We start from the raw sequence: 27,071 nt of genomic DNA, 5'->3' as shown, positions 1-27,071 counted from the left end.
TAAATGAAAACAACAAGATTTTTAAGCGCAAATCCTACTGGAAAATAGAATCATAGAATAGGAGGAATCTGATGTTATACTGTGAAGCAGGGGAAATTCATACTAAAGGCAGGAATTTGGGAAAGTATCTTAATCCTAGATACATCAATTAATAATGGATTAACAATGCACCCTCCAAAATGACATGTCTGAGCTCTACAAAAAGAACACAGGAAAGAGCTGAGTTTGTTTGGATGCATGCACACCTACTACTTGTTATGATGTGAGACAAAATATTGCTGGCTCAGCTATACATGCTAAATGCTAAAATATTTAACCAAGTGAACTAGGGGCAAAATTGAGATGCAGGGTAAATGAGACATGAGTTATAAATGGTATGTTTGTTATGAAGAAGCAGAAAGCCAAATCTTGTTTTATTGAAGGGAGAAAAAGCCAGGGAGGGAGGGAAGAGAAAATCACCCAGCATCTCCCTCCTTTAAAAGGCCCAAGGATTCCTAGTAGAAGTCTGATGCCCATCGGATGTCATGGAGTGAACCCTGGTTTGTAGTTTCACCTGGAATGTGTAACCTCTGGTCTCAGCACCTGTAACTATGAGAAATCAAACTGGTTGCCTCCTACATTTTACCAAAAACACCGTTAATTGTGTTCTTCTCAAAAAGCCTGGCTGGCCATAGAGAACAAACTGACTCTGAGTAACTTGAATGTATTATCTGCACTGCTGCAGGTGTGAAAGGGGTAAGAGGGGAAAGCGGAGAGGAACTGCATCCTGGGGGACAGAGGTGGGATGAGGCTGTCTCTGTGCCTCTGTGTGTTTTCAGTTTACAAAGGGTCTGGCATTTCTGCTGTTAGTGAGGATTTTAGGATTTTCTCCCTAGCATGCATGAGCGTGTGTCTCTCCTGGAAAAAGCAGAAATAAGCCCAGCATCTGGGCAAACCTCTTGGTGCATGAAGATTACCAGGCTACAAACAATAGTGTCTGTCCACAAAGCCACCATGGACACAGAACCAAACCAAAATGGTCTCCTTTTTTGTGTGAAATACCAGTTATTTTTCTTCCTGTCCTAAAAACATTTGTATTTTAATAAGTCACCAGAAGCTGAAGTAATATCAAAAGTCATGGCTTAGATTTCATTTTCCTAGCATGTTCCAGTTTGAATCAGGGCTTCAGTTATTTTCACAATATTTAAATTTTATGTAAAATTAATTTTTTAATTTACCTTCACACATTTTTCAATTTCTGAATATACATTTCTAAGACAGTTATACTAGACTTCTAAAAAGTTTACTGCTTTGTTGCATTAGCCTAGAGTAAATTAATACAAGAGAAAACTTCACAAGAGTATTTCAATTCTTAAACCTGAGATTCTCATATTTGTATGTTTTCTTAACTTTGAGATAAGAACACTTTGCTTGAAGTGGGCTTATGAAAATCCACTAGGCCTGGAATTCAAATTATATATTTTGAATCCTCAACATAAATGGATGGCATTCATACAATTTTATTTTCAAAATAATTCAGAGTTTGTGAAATTACAAAATACTCTACAGACTTGATTTAATGTACACAAATATGAACAAACCCAGACATTTTACAGAAAGCCTAGTTAGTGAGTGCTACATTACAAATGAGATGGTTTCCTTCAAGCAGCTGGTGCAAGTAAATGGTGTAAATGTGTTACATTCATTGCTCTAAATTTTTACTTGCATTTTGATCTTTAGTTTTCCTAAATGAAATATAAGCCAAGTAACCCTGCAATTCCACTAGAAATTTCTGACCACATTTTTCCCAGCGACTTTCTCATGAAACAGAAACATCTATTCATTGCTGATAATCATTATAGCACACTGAAATCAATTTACATTATTAGAGCATGGCTGAATTTGGTCGCACATCATTTATTACACTGTTTAAGAGCAAAGTCAGTGAAACATTCACTTAATTTTGTGCTTTTTGCCATAAAACCTACTTCCTAAAGCCAAGAGCAGAGCGGAATTTGAGTCTCAGCAGATCAGCTGAGTTTTCTGTGTTTCTCTGCTGCCATCTTCTGGCACAAGAGAAAGTTCTACAGTTTCCCAATTGATTTTGAAACACTTAATTGTTTTTTCTCTTGAACAGCATCAGTATACGGGTTTTTTCCATTTTGGCCTTACATAATTTATCTGTAAGTTTTGCAATGTTCTGTCACATAGCCACTTGTAATTTGTCCACCCAAAAAAGATTTTAGGAGACTTACAAATATAAAGATTAGTATTATAAAATAAATGCCCTTTGTATTACTAAACATTGTATTTCTACAAAAGAACCTACATATATTATTAAATTTAGCTGTTTAATAAATGTTTTTGCCAGTATTTATGCTGGTCATACTTTACTTTCAGACCACAAATGAACTATCCAGATCTAGGCCTGATTCTGTCTTAAATTCTTATTTAGGACACCTTCCCATTTTCATATTTTAACAAATTGATTAAAATATTTGCATTATTTTTTAAGCTCCTACATTTGTGGTGAAATAGCCCGATGACATTCTCTCAACCATCCTTCACCGATACATAACTACATATTTGAAAGCTATATAAAACATTCTTTTTTTTTCCTGAGCCTTTGGCTCATAGCAATTAAGTCCATGGAGGATAAGGTACCCTGATATCCATCTGGGAGCACTTTGGACACTTTAAACTCCCCAATTACTGCTGCAGATGAAGAGAAGGCAGCTATTTCAGGAGGCAGAATGGTAGTTTTGGGTCCTCTGCAGGCAGCAGAAGTCCAAGGCAAGATCTGACCTGTGATTTACTCTCTTCAAAGTAAGGATGTCATGCCAGGATTTCCTGAAAATATGAAATCTGGCAATGAACATCTTGCTTAAACTGGATGAGCTCACTGGTATACCGGTATGCCTAAGGTTACCAAACACACGTAAGGCCTTGGGACTGGCTACTCTGGGAGTACACAGCCACCAGGAGATTGTGCTGCAAGACACTAACTTTCCTGAATGAAAATGTCATTATTAGAGAAAAACATCAGGAGAGGAGGGAAAGATGGTTGCAGAGTAAAAGTCAAGCCTGAATATCACATATTTTTCTTAGAGGTGTCTGTAGCTTCCGAGCCACTGAGCTGGGAAGCCGCTGGCTTCCCTTGGGACAGCTGCAGGTGCTCCTGCGGTTCAAGTCCGACACAACCACCCCAGAATCTCTTCTACACTTTTTTTCCCCCTCCCCTGGGAAATCAGAAGTGGTCAACCCGATTTTTATTTTATTTTAAAGAGTACTCGCAATCACTGATCCATCATTGACTGAACATTTGCATCAGGGGGAAGGGTAGCCAGGTATCCCTGTGTTCTGAAGTGAGTCCAGAGAAAGGTCAAGGAGCTGGGGAAGGGTCTGGAGCACAAGCGTGATGAGGAGCAGCTGAGGGAGCTGGGGGTGTTTGGAGCTCGGGGAGACCTGATCGCTCCCTACAACTCCCTGAGTGTATCCACCTCTTCTTCCAGGCAACAACTGCGCCATGGAAGGTTTAGGCTGGACATAAGGAGGAATTTCTCCACAGACAGGTTGATTCGACACTGGAACGAGCTGCCCGGGGATGGTGGAGTCACAGTCCCTGGAGGAGTTCAAGCAAAGACTGGAAATGGCACTCAGCGCCGTGGTCTACAACTTAGCGAACGTGGCGTTCGGTCACAGGTCGGACTCGCTGACCTCGGGGATCTTTTCCAACTTAATCGATTCTGTGATTCTTCCCGCGACAGCGAGCAGAGCGCTGTTGTGCGAGCGCCGGGCCGCGCTCGCCGCCCTCACGGGCGCGAACCGAGCATGGGCCGCGTCCAGCCGTCGCACCCTGTGACGGGCAGCCTTCGCTCGCACCACCCCAGGGCGGCCCCGGACAGCCCCGCCGCCCCGCTCGGCTCCATCGCCCCGCTCCCGCTGAGGCCGGGCCGGCGGGGCCGCCCCCGGTTGCATCAGCCGCGGGCCGAGCGGCGCCTGCGCCGGGCCGTGCCGTGCCCGCCCCTTCCCGGGCGGCTCCGCGGCCATGGCGGGCGCTGACAGCCAGGTGGACTCCGCGCCGCGGCTCGGCAGCGCGGGCCGGCGGGGGAGCTGGGCCTCTTCCCCAGGCTTTCCTCCGCTCCGGGGGGCGGTGGGGTGTGCCCCAAGGAAAAGGGAGCAGGGGGCACGCGGGCTTTTCGGGACGAGGAGATCGGGTCTTTTCCGCCGTGTGCGGGGCAGGGGGGACTTAAAGCGCCTTAGGTGTGAATGACTGCCGGGGCATGACTAAACGGTGCTTGCCCTCCGCAGGTGGACGCTGGGGAAGAGAAGAAGGCAGACTGCGGGAAGAAGAAGATGAAGGAAGGGGCTGGCGATGGAGGGCGGTCGGAGGTGAGCAGCCCCTGGGCCGCGGGGGTGGGAGGATGCGGAGTCCTCGTTGCTGGTCGGTGCGCTGCTGTCATTGCTACAGTTTGTCCTTCTGGGGTGTTTTATCAGGCGATACAGTTACACCTCCGACTGTGTGCCTTGCAGTGCCGTTGTTGGCTTTTTAAGTTGCGTTGGTGTAATAGGAGAAGAACTCAAGATTCCCATAGCTGGGTTAGGTTATGCTTTTCCCAGTTCCTCTTTGCAGCGGGAAGCAGGCAGCAGATGGCCGAGGTGGAGGAAGCCTGCTTTAGGTGCTCTTGTCTTGGTGGCGGGTAAGCAGAGATGGCTGTGGGCCCGCGGGCCGCTCGATGTGAGCCGAGTGCGTGGCTGTGCCCGGCGGACGGGCCTGACGTCAGGACACGTGTTAAACCGGAGTCGGTTCCTGTCCGGGCGGCTCGGGCTAGAGTACTCCCTCAGCTTTTTCACCTAATAAGAAAGTCTTGCTTTACGTTGAACTCACGTTTTTTCTCCTAATTGGCCCATGTGTAGTTTATCAGATGGTGTAGTTGTTTGGTAACATATGTGGTTTATTGAACAGGTGTACAGTGGTACAGATTTCAGTAAGCTGAAACCATGTGGTATTGTGACATAATTAATACTACATAATCTGAAATAATGGTGATTACTTGTTACATGTAGCGCACAGCTGTCACGACATAGTCGCTTATGAAAAGTATAGCTGTTGTGTTGCCGTTGTTGACATGCTGTGCTATCAGATTAATAATTTTCCTTTGTCTTTATTATATACAGCTAAATCCCTGGCCTGCCTTTATCAATGAGCGTTTGGAGATGTACAATAAACTTAAGGCTGAACACGATGCCCTCCTTGCAGAAAGAGCTGCAAATGACAGTAAACCCATTAAAGTTACGTTACCTGATGGCAAGCAGGTTGATGCCGAATCTTGGAAGACTACTCCTTATCAAATTGCGTGTGGAATTAGGTATGTTTCTGTTCTGTGAAGCTACACAGTCAGTTTCAGACACTGAGTTTAAGGGGATAAGTAATTATAATTAATTTCTTTGTAATTTATCTCAAGTCTTTTCAAAGCATCTTGTATGCAATGAACTGAAGGTAACTAGCAGGGTTTTAGTTTTGGAGTGTAGTTTTCTTTTGCCTTATAAAGATGAAGTTTCTGACATTAAATAAGAATAAAACTGGGGTATTTTAGACACATTTTAATAGTGTATTTTTCCATCCAAGTACTGCTGTAGCATTAAGAACTGATTTGCTAGTAAATTACCAAATGGAATGTTAGCACTACAAACCAGTTTGCATTGATCCAAGGAAGATGACTGCTGGGTGATGTTTCAATTGATTACAGAGAAATTGAAGAGTATGAGTATTCTTCACTTTAATTTGCATGGGAGATATCTATTAAAAAGAGCGTTGCACATCTCCAGGTTACACATAACTGCTGTGGAGTATTTTTGAATCATACACAGTGAACACCCTGACAGTTAACATTGCAAAGATTGGATGATTCCTAAAGGTGAAATGCCTCTTTTTAAATTTTTTTTTCCCCTGTCCATAATAAGGTGCCATGTCATTGGAACCTCCTTTGCTTCTGTGATTTGGGATCATGAAAAGAGTATTTTGCCTAGCTGATACAAACAGTAAAGCTACTATGTCAAAAACTGTGTTTGATAGCTTTAAGAGAGTAGTTTGCTCTTATATTACAATAGGATTGTCAAGTCAGGTTTGTACTTGGAGGATGCTGCCTCTAAGTCAAATATGTATGAAGGTTAAGTATATAGCAGAGTTTCTTCCCATATCCCTAAAATATAAGTAGGATTTTTCATGCATGTTCAGGACTGGCTAAAACAGTCATTTATTTAGAATTTATTTATGACATTATATCCACTCTGAGCACTGTAAAGTCTCATTCAAACTGGTGGGCAAATTTGGGGAACTTCTGCTTGCTGATTTCAAAGTACAATGTACTTTCTTATAATTGTACTTCTGTGTTTGTTCTGTAGTCAGGGATTAGCTGACAACACGGTTATTGCCAAAGTGAACAAGGTGGTTTGGGATCTAGACCGTCCTTTGGAGGAGGATTGTTCCTTGGAGCTGCTGAAGTTTGAGGATGAAGAGGCTCAAGCAGTGAGTATCTTTTGCCAAAAGGTTTTTTGTTTCCGGTTTACATTTAACTCAGTCTCTTGCAGTTATTTAAATATTTACTGTGTTCAGAAGATGGAGAAAACAGGTACATCTACATTTCCTCATAGCTCCTTACTGAGCAGTTGTGGTACTACAGGTAATTTACATTCTGCTGCATACTTGTAGCCAAGTCTCCTTGCAGTTGCTGTAGTTCTTGTTAAAAATTTATATTTTCAGCCTTCATGTTAATGTAAAGTAGGTCTTTTGAACTGACATCTTCAGCACTGATTTTGGGAACAAAAATACTTTCTATGTAGTATCATAAAAGTACAGAGCAGACTGCTCTTTGTGTTTGTGTGTGTGCAAAGGTATCTGCTTTTTTTTACTCTGGCTATGCAGTCATATAAATGTGTACAGCCAGTAAACTTGTGATTAGGTCCTTTAAAAAAAAATCAGTTGGTACAAGAAGCTGTCAGTGAAATTCATCACAGAAGTTTTACATTCAAACCTAGGGTTTTCCTATTGGCTAAATGACAGTTTATGATTTCAGTTTGTGCTGTTAAGAGTCTGCAGTTAGGGGCAGGCTAACTCTTAAAAGATTTGGTTTTGTCAAAATCTCAGGTGTTCTACAGGATGGAGTGCACAGGATTTCTTATGCATAAGATTGCTGGATTAGAACCACAGCCTTATGTTGAAAGCACATCTTTTGGTCAGTATGCAGATCTGATTGATTAAAGTTCATAGAAAAAAAGGTTTCTGAATTAGTGTCTTCACTTCTTGAGAATAATTAAATCCTGTTAGCAACAGTTGAAAGTAAGAATTGTTTGCTACCAGAATGTAAGTTTTCCGGTGGAAATGCTACTTTTTGGAAACATTGATGCTGAGGATGCTAGTGGTGCTGGCAGGTCAATTTTGTTCTGCACGCTGCTCTGATTTGGGATGTGCCTCAAGTGTCCTTGAAAGCAAGCGTTTCAGAAAAGGTTTTAAATGGAACAATTGGAAATGCATCGTGTGTATTCAAAACTGATACCTTCTTTTTTTACTTCTGTTAGGTCTACTGGCACTCAAGTGCTCACATAATGGGTGAAGCTATGGAGCGAATCTATGGTGGTTGTTTGTGCTATGGCCCACCAATAGAAAATGGATTTTACTATGACATGTTTCTTGAGGAAGGGTAGGTTTTGTATTTTTCTTTGTTCAGGAGCTGGGGTGGGTGGCAGTCACAGAAAATTTCTGCCTGTGTGCTTGTTCCTAGAATAAAGTCATATGTACTGCTGCAGATGGCTTTGGTTCTTTTGCAGGATAGCCCAACCACAGGTTGGTGCATTGCACCAGGATGACAAATTGCAAATGAAAGCAAAAATTACTCACTTCTCTGTGTGTGTTTATTTTAGGGGTGTATCGAGTAATGACTTCTCTGCTTTGGAAACATTATGCAAGAAGATAATGAAGGAAAAACAAGCCTTTGAAAGACTGGAAGTTAAGAAGGAAACACTGCTTGAAATGTTTAAGGTGGGCTGTTCCTGAAGGTTGTTTCTAGCCTCGTGCAAGTATTTGTAATTTCAGGGCATGTGTTACAAGGTGATATGTTCTTAGAAACTCATTTTTGGTACTTAATAAAAAAAAGAAGAAAAGAAAAAGAAAGTAATGTTTAGGTTCTTGGAAGTAGGCATTTTGTTTTTCTAAAACTGAGAATTTTCTAAAACTTCCCCAGGGTGGTCTAACTAAGTTCTGTGAAGCCACATTCTTTATTTACTTCCCAGAAATGTAAATTTGCGGCATATTATGTATGCAGTTATCTTGTGTTACCTTGTCTGTGATGATACTGTGACTGCATATTTTACTGCATTCAGAAAGCTTTATAGAACATTTTTTTTAGAAGAAGAACTTCTAAAAGAGTGCAAGCAGCATTAAAACCTGATCCTTTATCTCTCCTATCTAGCTGCAAATAGTTTTTTGGCATTCCTGAGGTAGACATTGAGTTTCCACTGTTAGGGCATCAGGAGAATCATAGCATCATTCAGGTTGGAAGGTTCTTCCCTAGGTGTCCAGTCCAGTCTGATGCACAGGGCATGGGATCAGGCATGGAGACACTGAGGTCAGGTTTCCTGGGCCTGTCCAGTTGGGCCTTCAGAACTCCAAGGACAGAGGTTGTACACCCTGCTCTCTAGGCACATTGTTCCACTACTGTCTGTACTCCTGTCTGTCTCTTTTACAGGCCTGATGCAGCACAGCATCAGGTTTGCAAATAATTTAAACTGTTGTCCACTACTCTTTTTGAAACAAGGAATTAACAAGCGTGTGTGCTGCTTTTCTTCTCAGTACAATAAATTCAAGTGTCGCATTCTGAATGAGAAGGTCAATACCCCAACTACTACAGTATACAGGTAATTATGCATGGATTGTAATATTACTGGGTTTGTGGCTGGGATTAAATACACCAAATAAATGCTTTCCTTTTCTTAGGTGTGGTCCCCTGATAGATTTATGCAGAGGGCCTCATGTCAGACATACTGGCAAGATAAAGACCATAAAAATTCATAAGGTAAGTGCTGGAACTGTCCTACACAAATGTTTTCAATGCAACACTTCTGGTGCATTGCTGCCTTTAGGCTTAGTTTCACAGTACATTCCTGGCTAAGGAATTCCAGGTTACTGCGTAACCTGGCCAAAATCTTGGTGTTACAGATTGTGAAAGGGTTCTATGCTAGATTGATATTTGCATGGTGTGAAGCCCAACTAGGTGTCCAGGGCCTGCACTTCCAGTACAGAAGTGTGAGTTTAGCTGAACTGTATCAATTAGAATTTATAGTTTCTGCTTAGCTGATGTTTATAGCTATTTGTGAATAAACAGTTGGAATAGGATAGCTACAAAGCAGATGGGCTTTTAAAAAAGACAAGAGCCTGAAACCATTTTTACTTACTGTATTTACCTTTAAAGATTTTTCCGATCAGTGATCTAAATTTCACATTAAAAATCTTATGATTTAGTTGTTCCACAGTAATCATTTATTAATAATTGTATGCCTTTTCATAGCAGGCAGAAGTAGTAAAATGTGGAGGATTCCCCTTTTCTTCAATCTTTAATTTGTTTTTGCATTCAGAATTCTTCTACCTATTGGGAAGGCAAGGCTGATATGGAATCCCTCCAGAGGATCTATGGAATTTCATTCCCAGATACAAAAATGCTGAAGGAGTGGGAGAAGTTCCAGGAGGAGGCTAAAAGCAGAGATCACAGAAAAATTGGGCGGGTGAGACAGCTTTTCTAGTAATGTATTCCAAAAGCACTGTGTGGATATAAGCCCTTAATTGAAACATCTTGAAGACAGCCTATACTTGCTGCCACAACCAAGGCGTGACACAATTTTATTTTCATTTGGGCTATGAAGTCACCTTTTCTCAGGAGCATCAAATCCTAAAATAAATAACTTCTTTATTCTTTCAACACAGTGGCATCCTTATTACACACATTGATCAGAACAGAATATAAAGACTTCAGTCTGCAACCCATGAATGCTCCAGTCTGCAGGCACTGCTCATTCCTACACAGTTTGCTGCAGCCTGTTCATGCAGTTCTTTCCTTCTGCATGATTTCAGAATTTCCCAAATACAGCTGTGTTTTTTGTCTGGCTGGTTTTTGGAACCCCTGTCAGTTAACTGATAATTCTGAACAGGGTTAAAATGTCTGCTGCAAGTACATTATGACAAAAGATGCAGATCTCAGGTGTGTGCATAGTTTGTAACATTAACCAGCTGTAGTTCAGGCATTCAGTTTATGTGCAGATAATTAGAGAGCTGCAGAAGCAGAACTAAACATTGACAAGTAAACGTGCAGAGAGAACTGTGAGGGCACAGTTGGGAGTTAGGTGTAAAGTTCTGGCACATCAGTAATGGTGAAAGAGGAAACTGAAAATTTCCCTCCCCTGTAGTATTTTTACGTCTGGCTGACAGACATAAAAATACTAGTGAAAATGCATCTGGTGGTGTTTTGGATATTGCTTTTTTTCCCATGTTTTTCTTTTTGAAACTCTTGTTAGTGATGACCAGTCAGTAGCAATCCATTTGTGAATGTTAAGTGAAAAAGGTAGGGTGTAAATACTAAGTTATTAAAGTGTTATTTTCCTGCAGGACCAAGAACTGTTTTTCTTCCATGAGCTCAGCCCTGGTAGCTGTTTTTTCTTGCCAAAAGGAGCTTATATTTATAACACATTAATTGAATTTATACGGGTAAGTAATATCTTTTGGAAATCTTGTAAGAGAATTGCATGATTTTAAAAAAATACTTAACAGCATGCTATGTTTAACTGTATTAATGGCCCTTCACTTCAAGTTGTCTTTTAGTTGTGTAAGCCATGGAACAAAAGTAAGCTTGGTTCTTTGAATTGGTCTTGTCACAATCCCTGTGAAGTTATGTTTTATCAGTACTTTAGACCTGCAGTTAAAGCTGTGAATAAGGTGCTTTGTCATAGGAATTCTTTGATATCTAATAGTAGAGCCAAGCTCATACTACTGCTGTTCCATTGATGCATATTGATTTGTTTTAATAAACATACTTAATTTGACCTTCAAGACCTATTTGTTTTGAAAATATATGTAGGAAAAGAATTCTGATCTTCCTGCTCTAAGATTTGCAGTCTGTGTTATTACTGTATATTTGGGCTGCAGTGAAATATATCTAGGGTCATGGAGTAATTAGGGACTGCAGCATTGCTTGCAGGGAGGAAACTTGTTCTTCTTGTTTACTTTCTACTAGAGAAATTGTTTGGGGGAAGGATGGTGGAAGGAATGTATCCTGGCATGTCCAGCTTCAAGTTGAGTCTTTCTTCCCCCATTCCCTTCCTAAGACATGGGACTTGCATATGGCATCACTTCTGTATTTTTTTGGCTGCAGATTGAAGCCTGTACTTATCTTTGTTTTCTTCGTTAGTTATTTTATATACTGTGCCTGTTTCAGAGTGAGTATCGAAAATGTGGATTCCAGGAGGTTGTCACTCCAAATGTTTTCAACAGCAAACTGTGGATGACTTCAGGGCACTGGCAGCATTACAGTGACAATATGTTTTCCTTTGAAGTGGAGAAAGAAATCTTTGCTCTGAAGCCTATGAACTGTCCAGGACACTGGTAAGTACATACCAAATTCAGTTTACCGGAGATTGTGCTGATTAAAAAAAAACCCAAGTGAAACCCACTCTGCTTCCTTTACCTGTGTAATGATAAGGATGGCTACCTTCAGTTATTCATTCTGTCAGGAATGATGTAATTATATGTCTTACTGTGTACATGCTCTCTTCACTTGAGACACTGAGAAATCTCATGTCATTTTACCATCATTAGAGTGATCCCATCATTACTGGGGCATTGTCAGTTTTGTGCCAGTTCAGGCATTTGGCTTTTAAAGCTCAGTTTTAGGAGCTGTTTTATCTCCTTTCTGTGAAGAGGGGAAGGCCTGCCAACTATTGAAGGAGATTGTTTCCCTGACAAATCTAGATAAGACTGATGTCTCTGTCCAGATTACACCAATGGTCTTACAGGCATGTGCTTCATCACTGGCTGCTTCTCCCTGACTGTTCTTTGCTGAATTTTGCTTCTGAATGAGCTTCAAGTAATGAACTTTTCCTTCAGCCTTATGTTTGACCATCGCCCGAGGTCGTGGCGCGAGCTGCCATTGCGGTTGGCAGATTTTGGTGTCCTGCATCGCAACGAGCTGTCGGGAGCTCTCACGGGACTCACCCGAGTACGCCGGTTCCAGCAGGACGACGCTCACATCTTCTGTGCTATGGAGCAGGTGGGGGCTACTGCTAAGTGAAACTGGGTAGTAAAATCAGGCAAACTGAAATTTCCATGTTTAAGACATGATTTCTGTTATCATCAAGATTGAAGATGAGATAAAGAGCTGTCTGGAGTTCTTGCGTACTGTGTATGATGTCTTTGGATTTTCGTTTAAACTGAATCTCTCCACCCGTCCTGAAAAGTACCTGGGAGATCTTGAAGTGTGGAATCAAGCTGAAAAGGTAAAACAGTAGTCTTGTTCTTTTCTGTGATGTAAAGCTGCATCTTCTGTAAGACCTTACTGCCTTCTGGAAGGTAGAATGAAGCTGGGGTGAGCATGAGAAAAATCACTTTGATAATTGCCTTCAGTTCTGTCTGCCTGCTGTAAATAGTTTGCTCTCAGTACAGAGACAGTCTCCATGTAAGCATCAAATGAACTCTTTCTCCTTGTCTTTTTTTGATAATTAAAAAAGGAGGAAGAGAATCAGGTCAGGCAGCCCCTGTAATAAAACTTAGAGCCATCTCCCAAAAGTGAGTCTGAAAGGGATGGGCTTGGCGACTGCAGGTGCAGTACTGGGGAGAAGATAGGGCAGGAATAGGCATTTGGTGTACCAGGGCAGATTTCATCTCAACATTACCTACAGACTTTGAATTTAGTATAAAAAGTTCTTATATCTTAGCTAATGCTTGTTTGGCCTCATCTAAAATGAGTACATTGATTTTGTGTGTTTAAAATCAGACTTTTTTTTTTTTTTTTTTTTCTGGTGCTCTTATAAAGCTTCCCTTTTTCAGAAAATAGAAGTATTTTGGCAGTTACTGAGAAGTAGTGAGAATTTGGTAGGGTCACCTATTTGTAGTAGCAGGCTGACCTGAAACTGTAATGTGTAAAGAAACGCTGAGTGTGTGTGTCCTTTATCTCCAGCAACTTGAAAACAGCCTCAATGCCTTTGGTGAGAAATGGGAGTTAAACCCTGGTGATGGAGCTTTCTATGGACCTAAGGTTAGTGTGTTGCTAACCCCTCCCTGGATTTCGTTTTTAATTCTGTTTGGGTAAGGCAAAAGGCTGGGATGAGGAAGAAGGAATATTTTTTTATGTTAGCCCATTTTAAGATGCTGTGTGACTGAAATTCGCTGCTTTTCCAGATACATGGACTCTAACATACTTGAGAGAGAAATAATCTTCTATGATTCTGGTTTTCACATAGTTTTAACTGCTTTAACACTCATTTAGTTAATTAAACATGAAATTTATCTGCTGCTTAAACAGCTGACAGGTGGGTGACATAAACACAAGGTGGCACTATATGACCTGTTTTAGCAGAGCAGCTTCTGCATTGCAAATAATCCTTTCAGCAGTGAGTGAATCCTGAGTCAGGAGAAAATCTAAAGTAAACTTTCTGGTTAAACAAATTTTTATTCCCTGAACTGCACAGTTTTGAAGTTGCATTGAGTTACTGGTGGTTTTTGTTAGTTTAAAAATCCCCATGCAGTGATCATGTGAATTTGTTGAGTTTCTTAAGAACAGTCTCCTTAGTTTAGACAGAGTAAATAGGGTTTTTTAGAAACTTCATTGTTATCCTTGCTCCTAAGGACACAGAGTATTATGAAATAGCTTTAAAATCTTTCCCTAATATGCCTTCACTACATTTATATTTGTGTTCTCATCTAGTAAGCTGGTTCTGATTTCTGTATTTGTATGCCAGTTGAATCACTTTTGGTTTGTGTCATTTTTTAGGTAAAATGTGTTACAGCAGCTCATATTTATTAATTTCTGTATTTGACTGAAGGAAGACAAATATACAGGAACTTTTGTTAACATTAATTAATCTTACATGTGCTCTTCATATAGTCTGGATTTGAAATGAAATAAGGTTGTAAATAATTTATTTTGACTAGAAGCTCTTTGATGACTAGCTGAATTCTGATAAATTGAATTCTAGATGCAAAATTGAAAGACATTTAGTTCTTGAGTTGTTAAAATACTGCTCTATTTGTTTATTACACAAATCAAAATAAGGCGTACTGCCTTAATATATAGCCTGATGTGTACTGGTAAAATGATGAGTAAGTGAGCAATGTAATAAATAAATAATGTCAGGACACTATAAGTCTACTCTTTTCTGTACGTCCTCTAAGTTGTATCATAAGTGTACTCAGAATTTAAGTGTTAGATACAAAAGAAAGAACAGGCTTCACTCATAGGTCAGAACAAGTGTCACTGATTGATAGGAGTTCCTGCTGGTAAGTGGACTATTTAACAGATTCTTGTCTCTTGTTCATGCCCTGAATTTGTAACACAAGCTGCAAAGTCCTCAAATACTGTATAATAAAGAAGTGCAAATTTGCTGCTTTGAGGCTGAAGAAGTCTCATTTGTGGGGAGACATGTTCAGTTATGCATTTATGTTCTGCTGTACTCACTCTGTGAAAAGGCCCACGAGAAAGTTCCAGGCTTTCAGACTCACAAAATGTCTGAGACATTAAATGTAGTTCCCATCTGATATATTATCTCTCTAGTTACTCACCCTGTTTTAGCTCTTAACATTTTTTGCATCAGAACCTGCAAATCATTTAAAGCCTGATGAAAGCTGAAGTAAAACTATGCTGCTTAAACTTTGAGTTTCACTCAATGCATAGAATTTCTCTGCATTGAGGGAAACTTTCCATCTCAAAACAATGAATTTGCTTTCAGAGGGAAGTGCTAATCTCTTAACTATAAAAGTTTATGCCTTTTTGTTTTTCAGATTGACATTCAGATTAAGGATGCCATTGGCCGCTACCACCAATGTGCTACAATTCAGCTCGACTTCCAGTTGCCAGTCAGATTTAACCTCACCTTTGTCAGGTAAGCACAAAAGCTGGTGGCTTTGGTTTCTGTGTTATCTAACTTCAGTAACACTTACAGGGATAAAGTTGCATCAAGACAAAAAGCCTCACAAAAGCATTTCTTTACAGCCATGATGGCAATGACAAGACAAGGCCGGTTATCATTCACCGGGCTATCTTGGGATCTGTGGAGAGAATGATTGCCATTCTAACTGAGAACTATGGAGGCAAATGGTAAGGTTGAAAAGTTATTATTCCAGCTCATACAAACTCTTCACGTAGGAGAGAAATTAGCCCCAAGTACTGGAGAGTTAAGAGGGTCTGTTTGTTGCAGTTGCTTGCTAGGGCAACATGCCTAGGAATACCACAGGACAATTTCTTCTGAACCACCTTCCTTAGATGTTAAATTATTCAAGATATGGTAGATTCTACAGGTGCAGCATAGAGCTAGTCTGCCCACAGCATATGCATTCCAGCTGCTTTTGCAGCAGCACCATCTTGTAAAGAGTCATTTATGTAGGTGATCTGTTTTACCTGTGTTAATACCCCGTAGGAGTGACCCCTCTGATTCTGACAAGACTCAAAGATAAAGGTTTTCCTGTCCTTAGTTAGTAATGAGCTCAATCTGTTAGGCTTTGTTATCTGTCATAAAACACAACAGCAATATTCCCATCAGCAAGTGCTCGTGCCCACGCTGCAATCCTTTTAGACACTCATTTCTTTTGGGGAAATAATTGTAATGAATATAGGGCTCTCATCACCTCTGAATCCAATCTGTGCAGCTGGCTTTAAGAGTCTCTTGTGTAGATTTTATTCCTCTCTGTAAATAGTATTTTTTGTAGTGAAAAAAACAATGAAAGCTATATAAACTTGTTTTGTTTGTTTATTGAAGGCCACTCTGGCTGTCCCCACAGCAAGTAATGGTGGTACCAGTGGGACCAGCATGTGATGAGTATGCTCAAAAGGTGATGTATATGGTTTCAGGGCTTTGATTTCAGTATATTGTACTGATCTGAAATACTTAGTTCTTAATGATTAATAGCATTTATTTCAGAGACGTATTCCAAGTCTTTGCATATTACGTTGAGTCATTTTTTATATCACAGTGACAATTAGCCGCTGAAGTTGTAGATCTCTTAAAGATAACCTGAGTTAGATTTTGAATATGTGAATAATAAATGTTGATCTTTGTGAGACTTTTATTTTTGGAAAACTTAGTTTTTCTCTTGCTCAGATCTATCTTACCCTTCAGGTTCTAGTCCCCCATGGCCATGTGCCTCTTGCAGAGCAGTAAGAAAGATGAAGATGAGTCTTTGCAGATTTAGCATCCAGCACACCTCTGCCTGTAGTTCTTTCAAGCACGTTATATACAATTAAAATAGTTTGCAAATTTTTTTTTAAATCTCTTCTAATCAGTAAGCTGCATTACCCTGTTGCCTTTTACAGTGTCAGACTTACTACTCAGCCCAAACATTGGATGTTCACATCACTGCTTACTTATTTATTGTGTGTATAGTTGCATGATAGCTGATGTATTTTAATTTCTTGAAGCGGACTCATCTCAGAAGCCTGAACCCATGCCTTTGTTTTAGGGTTCAGATAATCTGAAATGGTTTAAATCTACAAGTCATGAATAGTTCATGATCATGAATATCCAGTAGTGACAGTTCTGATATTTTTTCCTTAGGTCAGGCAGCACTTCCATGATGCTGGATTTATGGCAGATGTTGATGTTGATCCTGGGTGCACACTGAACAAGAAGATCAGAAATGCTCAGCTTGCTCAGTATAATTTTATTCTGGGTAATGTATTAGTTACCTTGTACTGGCTGACCCTTTTGTTACAGGGTTTGATCATTTTGTGAGCAAGGCAGAGAGCTGTAATCAGTGTTTCAGGTCAGTTTGTTCCTGAGAGTTTCCCCTGCAGAGAACCTCTCCTGCTGGCATCATCGGCATTCCTGGTTTGGATAGCTGTCCCTGAAGGGAGATCACTGTGACCCAAGGCATTATTGATATTTTTGCTCTCTTCTGGTCAGCAGTATGGGGATAGATGGGAAGTCTCTTGTCCTTTATCAGTCAGGTTTTAAGTAATTTTCCCTCCTCCCAATAATTTATGCTCTTGCTTCTACTTCAGCAAAAGAAGTATGTTTCCATTGCATTCAGCCATGGTACACTTCTGAACTAGGCATGCATGCGTAAGAGAAGCCTCTTTCAGAGAGAGTGATGCAGGAAAAATTAGAAACTCATCCTGAAGTACATGATTTGAAGCAGCATGTTAGTCCTGTTGTGTAAACTGGGGATCTAGCATTGGGCTTAAAGCCATCTGGGATCCATTAAGAGTAGAAGGAGCCTTTGACAGAGAAACTCTACCCTCCAAGTAATTGAAAGAATGGTGAAGAATCATTTAATTCCTTTGCCTCTTGGTTGTTTGTAGTTGTTGGTGAAAAGGAGAAGACAAGTGGAACAGTGAACATCCGCACCCGAGACAACAAGGTGCATGGGGAAAGAACCATTGCAGACACTGTGGAGAGGCTGCTCCAGCTGAAATCCTCTCGTTCCAGACAAGCTGAAGAAGAATTTTAACACCATCTGCTCTACCTGGCATATAAAGAATTTGTAGTTTTCCTAATTTAGTTAACCAGAGTTTTTGTTCTGAGCCAGATTTGAAGTATATTTCTCATTTGGACATCTTGCTCATTTTAATGGGGATCTTTCTTTAGTCAAAAATGCCTCTTTTTGTATAAAAAAATCAAGTTTTTCGAAAACAATGAAGTAAAGTTGCCTGGCTTTTAACCAGTGACTTATGAAGCAAGATGAAATTACTTTCTGTGACTGCAAGGGAAGATTGAAACATTAATCAGGGCTATTTCTGGCATTCTATCTGCCCTGTTAAGAATAACATACATTTTGATAACATATTTTTCATGTCAGTTTAACAATAGACCTCAGGCTTAAGAACCCACATAGTAACCATGTGCTGCAGCAGCTTCTGGAGTGTCTCCATGAGTGTCTCCATCCTGTCTCATGGTTTCTTACCAGCTGTGAATATATTGGCTCTCCAGAGCTCCCAGTCACATGAATGGGGACAGGAATGGAAGCTCGTGCTTCCATGGTGGTTGTTACCTCTGGCAGTGTCCCAGCCCCTGAAGTCAGGCATTCCTGACTCCACCGTGGGGCCCTGTGCCACAGAGCACAGGGCTGCTAACCAGAGCCTGCTGTGCCCCTTTCCAAAGGCAGTCTCTGAAATGTGCTGGCTCTGCAGGCAAGGGCTCAGAGCTCTAGAAAGGGGATAACACTGTCTGGAAAACGCAGGGCACAGTAAGGCCAAAGCAGCAGGTAGTACTAGGAATAAAGGGTGTTTCTGTTCATATCTCTGAGCTGTCGTTGCAGTAAGAGCATCTCTCACAACACAAACAAGAATGTACTGAAGTAGTGATTATTTCTTTAGGACAAATGCTGCTTTTCACTTTAATAGGTACAGTCCCATCCAGGCTTCCTTCCCAAGCCTCTAATCCAGGGTATCACTTAATTAGCAGCTCTTCCTATCTTACTGCTGAGGGCTCTCATCTATTGATTCTGGGTTTGGGTTGGGATTTTCCTCTGCATCTGGCTAACAAGAGGCAAATGTCTGTCACTGAAAAAAAATAAAATCTTGGTCTGAGGTTTTTCTTGCATCTTTTTTATTTTATTAATCTTAACTAACTTGAACAGTTTCAAAAGGTGGTTGGTAAACGAAACTGTTCATTTAAAAAGAAAAAAAAGCTATTGCTACAGCCTAAGCAAAGATCAGACAGGTCTGAGGACAGGTTTGAGCTCGTTCACCTTTTGAAAGCCTCCATGTCTTGCCATTTCCATTATTGTCTGGTCAGAAGCATTTAATCCTGCGTTTCTCACCTATTTTACTTGGGGGTGATGGTCACATCTAATCAGTATTTGAACCCTTAGTGAATTCAGACTCAGCAGACTCTAACCCCAGCAATTCTCTGCAAAATCTATTTCATCCTACTTTCATTCATGGCGATTAAAGGTTCCATCTAACTGCTGTGGGGGGAAGAGGGAGAAATTGATTTTTCCCTGCCTTGCTGCTTTCAGAGTTACTTTTGTAAGGGTTGTTATTTTCTGTATTTTGCACCTGCTCTTCTTTCCTGAGAAGTGGCTGTTGCCCATGCAGTCACTGCAGTGGAAGCAGATGTCAGCTATCCCTGGGGCAGCAGGACTTCATCAATTGGTGAAGCAAACCCAGTGTAGGTACCAGTGGCCCAGAGTAAAGGAGCCACTGGCTCTGTTTCTCTCTAGAAATTGTGCTTCATATTGCCTTTCCACTGGTGTATTTGTTGATTTGCAGAGAGCTCTCCTTTCCTTTTGTGGGGATCCCTGGGCACACCAGACTGCCCAGGTTGTGTAGTGAGAAGCTGGAGCTGTAAAGCAGCTTTTTATGGCACAGCAGGTGTCAGTTTTGGAGAGGCTGTCCCTCTACAGCAACCTCATTTGCTGAGATTGTGCTCTTAAATACCAGCAGAGCGATGGGTATGTACTGTGTGCACACATTTCTGGAAACACTGCCCAAGGCAGGGTTCAGCACAGCACAGAGCCCCTGCAGGGTGCTGACAGGACTGGGGTGTCTGCCTCCAGATCAGCTCAGCGCAGTTCAGCTGTGGCTGTGCACAGGAATAAAGCTGGCTCTGAGGCTGTGCTGCCCCAGCCCTTTCCCTGCCCGAGCACAGCCTTCAGCAGTGCTCTGATGGCTCCATCTGGCTGCAGACAGCACCCCAGGAGTTAACGTCATAAATCTTCCTAGCATGTACCAGCCCAAGAAGCATCTGGTATGCAAATATTACTCTGAGTCAATTGTCTTATTCCATAGATGGTGACAGCTGAGGGCCTGATGGGCTCTCCTTTATGGCAGTGCCAGCATGTCTCCTTGAGTAAGGACTCTGCTCAGGGGTAATCCTTGAGGCTGGGAGAATCCTTGCCACAACCTGTTCTCAGCAAGTGATTAACAGCATGCTAAACTTTGAAATACTGGCTAAGTGGTAAAAAAAGATGGATTGTGCCCATGTAATCCTTTAGACAGAAGCTGTTGACTGAGTCTGGAACTAAACCTGAATCCAGCTGCACCTAGACTCCCCTCAGAAAGGAGTGTTGAATGCCTGGGACTCCTCCCTGAACCTCATGACTCAATGACAGTAGGGTCTCCCTACAACAGTTTTGCCTGATCCTGTTCTTTATGCAGTGAAAATCAAGTGTATCTTGACACTGAGTCTTGTTAAAGCACTGTTGCATTTACGATCAAGCTTCATTAGATCACTGTTTTACATTGATAAACATATTGCTATTTCTTGGTTACAAGTGCAGTGCTTCATCTATAGCACTGGCCTGGCACAAGCAGCACATTCGCTCCCTTGGTTCAACCAGAATTCCTCTTAACAGTGGCTTTGGTCACTGCTTACCATCCTTGGTAGCATAAGCTCCCCCCCAAGTACTGTGTGTGCCTCCTAAGGCAGGATAATGCAGCTTAGATTGATGGTGGGACCTCTTGTCAAGCAGGAAAGAAGCTCTTAAATAATTCATTCCAGGAGAAGGCTGAAACCCACCTCTCCAGTTTGGCAGGGCCTGCTCTGATTGCCAGCATTAGGTACGAGACGTTCAAGTAATTTGCAATTTGCTTTTCACTCTGTATATCCCTAGGAAAGTTTTCATGGGCATTTCCTGGGGAGTATTTGGTAAGGTATGTCTCCAACTCGGCTTCACAGCAAATTTAGTTTGACAGAATCACTGAATATGCTGAGTTGAAAGGGACCCACAAGAATCCAAGAAGTTCAGCTCCTGGCCTTCCACAGGACCATCCCCAGAAGGCACACCTGAGGGCATTGCCAAATGCTTCTTGAGCTCTCTCAGGCTGCTGCTGTGACCACTTCTCTGGGGAGCCTGTTGCAGTGCGCAGCCACCCTTTGGATGAAGACTCTTTTCCTGATATGTAGCCTAAACCTCCCCTGACACAACTTCAGGCCATTCCCTCAGCTCTGTCACTGTCACCACAGAGCAGAGATCAGTGCCTGCCCCTCCTCTTCCCCTCATGTGGGAGTTGTAGCTGCAGTGAGGAGTCCTCAGTCTCTTCCAGGTTGAACAGCCCAAAAGACCTCAGCCAATCCTCACATGGCTTTCTATCCAGACCCTTCACCACCCTCACTGCCCTCCTTTGGACACTCTCTAATGGTTTCACGTCTTTCTTACTCTGTGGCACCCAAAGCTGCCCCAGCACCCGAGGTGAGGCCGCCCCAGCTCAGAGCAGAGCAGGACAATCCCCTCCCTTGCCCGGCTGGTGATGCTGTGCCTGATGCCCCCAGGGCAGGGCCGGCCCTCCTGGCTGCCAGGGCACTGCTGGCTCGTGTTCAGCTCCCCATTGACCAGGAGCCCCAGGTCCCTTTCCATGGCACTGCTCTCCAGCACCTCCTTCCCCAGCCTGTCTGTTCATGCAGGGCTGTCCTGGCCCGGGTGCAGAGCCCAGCCCTTCCCCTTGCTGAGCTTCATGCAGTCGGTGATTGCCCGGTGCTCTCGTTTGTCCAGGGCCTCTCTGCCCTCAAGGGAGTCAACAGCTCCTCCCAGTTTTGTGTCATCTGTGAACTGGCTTAGCATCTGTTCCAGTCCTGTTTCCAAATCATTTATAAAGGTGTTGAAGATCACAGGGCAGAGAATGGAGCCCTGTAGAACCCCACTGGTGACAGCTGGACATTTTGTCCAGATCCTGTGAGAGACAGTATCGAAAGCTTTGCTGAAACACAAAAATTGAGAAGGCACATGGAATGACAGGGAAGGAAGATACCTTATTGACAGATATATATAACTATATACAAATAATGTATGGCAGTAATTTCTGTATCTGTCAGGAATCACTGTGCCAGGATTCAGTGTTCTGTGTAGCTCCTCAGTACTGCAAACTTCCTGAAAAAGTTTCCTCTAGAGCAGAGCCACCTGGATGCTGCTACTACAAAGGGTAATTCCAGTAAGGTGCTCCCTGTCCTATCTTGGGATGATAATACTTACTCCACTGCACCACTGGGTCAGTCTGATGCAGTTGCAGTATTGAGATTCAGTCAAATATCAATTCCTCTAGAAGCAGAGGAGGACAACCCAGCTGTGAGATAAACTATTGCTGTAAGCACCTTTACTCAGTCTGTCTTGCCTGATTGCATTTTTCCTGACTGCATCCAAACCCAGTCCATATATGCTCCTTGATAAAAGAGAATTGTTTCACTAAGTGACTTTTTCATTGTAAGACTAGACCAAGATTAAGTGGTCTTTGAAAACTCATTTGAGGCCTTCAGCTCCTGTCCTGTGTAATTTCCTTATTGCATTCTCCATTATTTCTGAATTGCACAGTCATCTCTGGCAAAAATCTAAGCAATTGGCCCTCAAATCTGACAGTGATGAAGTGATGTGATGAAATTGAGAATTGCTAAAGGTTACACTTATTTTTTAAAAAGATAGAATTTAGTGATTGGTGCTTAAAGAGAATTGACAAAATCATTCAGCCTTTCTACACACTAGTGCTTTCTGTCTGCCTTGGACAGGAATATTCTTTCAAAGTTGTCTGGATGTGGCTGATGCCTTGTTAACCATTGTGACCGAGCATGTTCACACAGAATGAGACACTTTTGGACTTCCACCAAAAGTTTTTTGTTTAATTTTTTTTCTTGTAGCCTCTGGAGCAAGGCATGCATTAACAGCTTCTGATAAATCACTGCAAGAACGTGTGCTCAGATAAACTGGAGCAGCCAGGGACATTTTGTAGTGTTCTCAGACGTCAAGGGTAAATCATCTGGGCTACATGTTTAGTTTCAATACATCAGGTATCTGTATCCTTCTGAAAACTGCATCCTTCAAACTGGATCACAAAGCTCTTCTGTGAACAAAAAAACCTGCTCTATGTTGCCCAGAGGGTAGCTGTGAAAACTGGGAAAAATACCACTGACCAAACCTAAAATTTTCAGCATCCCAAAAGGAAAGAAATTATAATTTAAAAAACAAGGAAACACCATGAAAAGGACCCAAAAAAACCCTCAAAACAAAAACAAAAAACAAATCTATCTATCTATCTATCTATCTATCTATCTATCTATCTATCTATCTATCTATCTATCTATCTATCTATCTCTATATGCCAGTTAATCATGACAGAGATGCATCATGAGACAGCCTTGTCTTTCCCCAGAGCCTTTAGAATTGCCTCTCTGAGATCCACACAAGACAAGGAGGAACTGGAAAGAAGCAGAGATGAGACAACAAAGTATGGAACAAAGACATGCTGTGCTCTCCCTGTTGGCATCCAGATGTAAAGTACAATTAAGCTCCTTGGAGTCAGAACATCCCACCCTGTGAAAGGTTTATCTCACTAGATTAGAATAGTTTGGGGCTGACGCTTAGAACAGCTTTTGCTACCCATCACAAGAGGAAGCAGGCTTTTAAACCAGACTTTCATTGATTTTATTGCATTCCTGAAGCATGACTCTTCATTTTTGAATTATTCAGAACTTACCCTTGTACACTGAGTGTGTAATGGCCACATCAGCACAGGTCAACTTAATACTCTGCAGGAGCTTAGATGCAGAATGACAATCTAACCATGTTTGATGTGTGGTTTTCCAATTGCATGCTTCAGGGACAGACTGTAACCTGTCTAAAGCACATCGGCAATAAAATGAAAATTTCTCTGTGTTTTTCATTTACTGGGATACAGGCACATAAGGACGTGAAATCTCTATTCCCTGAGTATCTGCAAGGATGTCAGGCTGCACACTGGAACAGCTTTGAATGAATTTGATTTTTTGGAAAGGCACCTTTTGTTGGTGCACTCACTGAAATGTCAAACTGTGTTGAATTGCTGAGCATACCTTTCCAAGAAGCCATTGTCAGCTGAGATTTAATATCATACAATGGCATTTCTTCATAAACACTCCATTTAGCTATGGGAAATGAGATCACACATAAGTATTCTGAGTTCTGCTCCTCACATCAGGACAGGTGTTGCCAGAAGAGTGGAGTCTAAACACCTTCAGATCATAATAACAGCACAAAGAGATTAAATACAGAGTTTATTTAGGAAAAATATTTCTTAGGATTTTTAAATCATTTTATGTCTTTGAACTGACTGTACATGTATTGTATCAAGTTTCTCCTTTCTGACTAACTCCTCAGCATCAACAGGTGGAGCTATTTGTATCTTTTCCTTCCAGAGATTTTTCTGAGATTGTTCACAGGGTGGAAATTAGAATTATTTCAGAATGTTTGGGCTTTACTTTCCAATGACAAGTTAGTTTTGGTTGTTTTCAGTGTCAGACTTGTTCCACAGAACAAGACTTTCAGGCTCTGACTAGAAACAACCATCAAACAACAAATCCCTATTTCCTCACAAGATGCATTAACTTGTGTCATCCTGGATTTACAGGTGGGAATTCTGCAACCAGCTGCAGCCTGGCCCTGAAATACCTAAATTGTAGGGGAACTGTCCTACTAATCTTGAAACTTGCTGCTTGTCACACCAATGGCACATCTGAGTCCCTGTCCCAGATGTGCCATTCCCTCATTCAGTTCCCTCCTCTGCCTGAATGGGTTCAAACCCAAATCCCCAATATCCAAAGAAGAGCATATTGAGAGTTCAGGGTATCTCCTGTATAGAAAAAGGCATGAGAAAAGTGGAGACAGTAAGGAAACAGACAAAACAGGGCCTGTGCTGCCAAGCAGATCTGAGATTCCTGTTGGGGATTTCAAACACATTTATACTTTTTCAGGAAGGAGATGCTCTCTTCTCACCACCAACATATAAAGCTAGAGGTTTTCTATTTCTGTTTTAACAAATCTTGAACTCTCAGCAGCTAAATCCTGCATTTTCAAGATGCTCCATGCAGATCTGGCAAAGCACAGAGTGCAATACTTTGGTTTATGGCTTTTTGTTCCCAACAACATGCTTTGCAAAGCAGTGCTCTGCTTACAGGATAGTCTCTTATCCTGTAATTAACAAACTCATCAGAACCAGTGTCATAAATCACTGATAAAATAATTTCAATCATCTTTGTGTATGGGAGATAATGCAGGGGGACTATATGGCAAGCTGTCCCTCTGATTATCAGTGTTTCCAGTTGAAGGGGAGAAAGTAGCAGCTCCAGTTTGTGACATCGGTCTGCACATGAGTTAAGATACGCCAAAAAATGCTACTTTGCTTTCTGGTCATTGAAGAAAAGCAAGTATTGTTTTGCTAAGGAATAGTGCTACCCATAAAACTTTGAATGGAGAGAGGTATGCATTTCATATTTCATTTTCAGCATGTCTCATCACAGTAAGTGAAGAACTGCTGGAGGTCAGAACACTGACAGCATTCTCGTCCAGCTTTGCTGTAACCAGGATAAAGCACTGCCACTACTGGGAAACTGCAACAAGCACAATTCAGCTTTCCTGAACAGCAGACAGGAGGCAATTTGGGCTGAAATGAGAGGAGGAAAAGGATGCAGGAATTGCGTGAGAGAAGGACAAGAAAAGAAAGAGACAGCTGGGTACAGCAAACAAGGGAGTGCTTTTAAACTCCGACCTGGAATGGAGAAGCAGAGTTGTTACCTGCCTGTTTACATTTCTGTGCCACTTTGCAGCCAGCACAAGGCAAGACTCCAGGCAGAGGCAAAGCCAAGCTCTCATCTGTTTGCATGGTTTGCTTTCCTCTTCACTTTCCCTTTCACAAAAGTTCTTTGTCACACTGCTGCAGGAATTATACCTGAAACAACCAAGGTGCAAGTGAGGACAGCCCAGGAAGGCTGTTCCAATACCCCAACTCAGAGCTGAGTGAGCAACTGCTGAAAATCAGTTTTCCTTTCCAGCTTTTACCCAGATTTCCTGGCTAATGGAGAACCTCCTCCACAAAAGCATCACCTCTGCAAACAAAAAGGATATGTCAGGAATTATATCTCCAAGGCCAAAACTCTTTTCCCCTCCCTCTGTGCTGAAGAGTGTGCTGGCCTCCAGATACTGCTTGGTTATGGAGCAGAGCCTCAGCCAGGAGGCTGAGCTGAGTGCAGCTACCACACACCCACAGTCAGTCCATCTCAGCTGTGCAGAGCAGTGTTGATGGGCTTGCTGCACTGGGGGCTGCTGGGGAAGCACAGACACCTGTGCCAGGCCCACAGGGTGCTGGGGGTGTGCTCTCCCCTCTCTCCTAGCACAGGTGGCTTTGTAGATAACAGAGGAGGTGGCAGTACAAGCTGAGCTGCATGTGTCAACCCAAAACAGGGGCAGTGACACCTCTGCTCTCGTTTGTGTCACGAGCTGCCAGGTGGGGCCTCTCTGCAGCTCCTTCCTGTTCCCCAGCACAGCTGCACAGCCAGCTCATTCTTAGCTCCAAGCCCTTGTGACAACACCATTTGGTTATGGACTGTTATTTATATTCCCTTTGTTATGTAGCCACCTTTTGAACATGATTATATGAACTTAACTCAATTATCTCTATCACGGAGACAAAATACATCACCACAGTACCAGAGCAATCTCAAGAGAATTTCTGAAAATCCTCATTCACTGACAGCCAACCTGTGCAAGCCAGGGATTTATGCCAGCTGAAGGAATAAATGTCCAGCTCAAAATTATAACAGAAAACCAGGTTAAAGTTTCGATTTCCCATCCTCAGCTCTGTCCCTTCATCACAGGGCCAAGCCTTCTTAAGAAATGTCCTGCTGATGTGGCAGTAAATCTTATAATAAGTTTAATGAAATAGTATTAATGTGGTGCCAGGGAACTCCAACAAGATCAAAGCTCATTGTTCAAAGCTGTACAGAAGCAGGCTCTGCTCTGAAGTGATGGTGATCTAATTATGTGGGGGCACCAGGAGTGCACAGCCCTGCACTGACTTAATCCCTGTCACCCTGCCCAGCCCTGGAAGAGCTTCGGGCTTGGCAAACAGGGCTCTGCTCACCACACTGCATCTCTTCTGTCT

The 27,071-nt window shown here is 42.0% G+C and overlaps 1 protein-coding gene across 2 annotated transcripts in view; it reads left to right on the top strand.

The window, feature by feature from the left end:
* TARS1 (threonyl-tRNA synthetase 1) overlaps positions 1–18,756 on the top strand; it is a 28,607-nt gene extending 9,851 nt beyond the window's left edge. The window contains exons 1-19 of one of the 2 annotated variants that reach the window (XM_058043353.1): positions 4,006–4,048; positions 4,291–4,371; positions 5,158–5,348; positions 6,385–6,508; positions 7,558–7,679; positions 7,900–8,017; positions 8,828–8,892; positions 8,972–9,050; positions 9,610–9,756; positions 10,634–10,732; positions 11,460–11,626; positions 12,128–12,290; positions 12,379–12,516; positions 13,197–13,274; positions 15,017–15,117; positions 15,228–15,332; positions 15,991–16,063; positions 16,786–16,900; positions 17,532–18,756. In XM_058043353.1, coding sequence (XP_057899336.1) covers positions 4,028–4,048; positions 4,291–4,371; positions 5,158–5,348; positions 6,385–6,508; positions 7,558–7,679; positions 7,900–8,017; positions 8,828–8,892; positions 8,972–9,050; positions 9,610–9,756; positions 10,634–10,732; positions 11,460–11,626; positions 12,128–12,290; positions 12,379–12,516; positions 13,197–13,274; positions 15,017–15,117; positions 15,228–15,332; positions 15,991–16,063; positions 16,786–16,900; positions 17,532–17,680 — 2,136 coding nt within the window. In that variant the 5' untranslated portion in view covers positions 4,006–4,027 and the 3' untranslated portion in view covers positions 17,681–18,756. Of the gene's footprint in view, positions 1–4,005; positions 4,049–4,290; positions 4,372–5,157; positions 5,349–6,384; positions 6,509–7,557; positions 7,680–7,899; positions 8,018–8,827; positions 8,893–8,971; positions 9,051–9,609; positions 9,757–10,633; positions 10,733–11,459; positions 11,627–12,127; positions 12,291–12,378; positions 12,517–13,196; positions 13,275–15,016; positions 15,118–15,227; positions 15,333–15,990; positions 16,064–16,785; positions 16,901–17,531 lie in introns of those variants that run through there. The other variant, XM_058043355.1, reaches the window with a different exon arrangement.
* Positions 18,757–27,071: the final 8,315 nt, after the last annotated feature.

The sequence above is a fragment of the Melospiza georgiana genome, chromosome Z (assembly GCF_028018845.1).
Source record: "Melospiza georgiana isolate bMelGeo1 chromosome Z, bMelGeo1.pri, whole genome shotgun sequence".
In the NCBI taxonomy this organism is placed as follows: Eukaryota; Metazoa; Chordata; class Aves; order Passeriformes; family Passerellidae; genus Melospiza; species Melospiza georgiana.
Note: the sequence above shows the minus strand (reverse complement) of the source record. Positions and strands in the feature narration are given on the sequence as shown.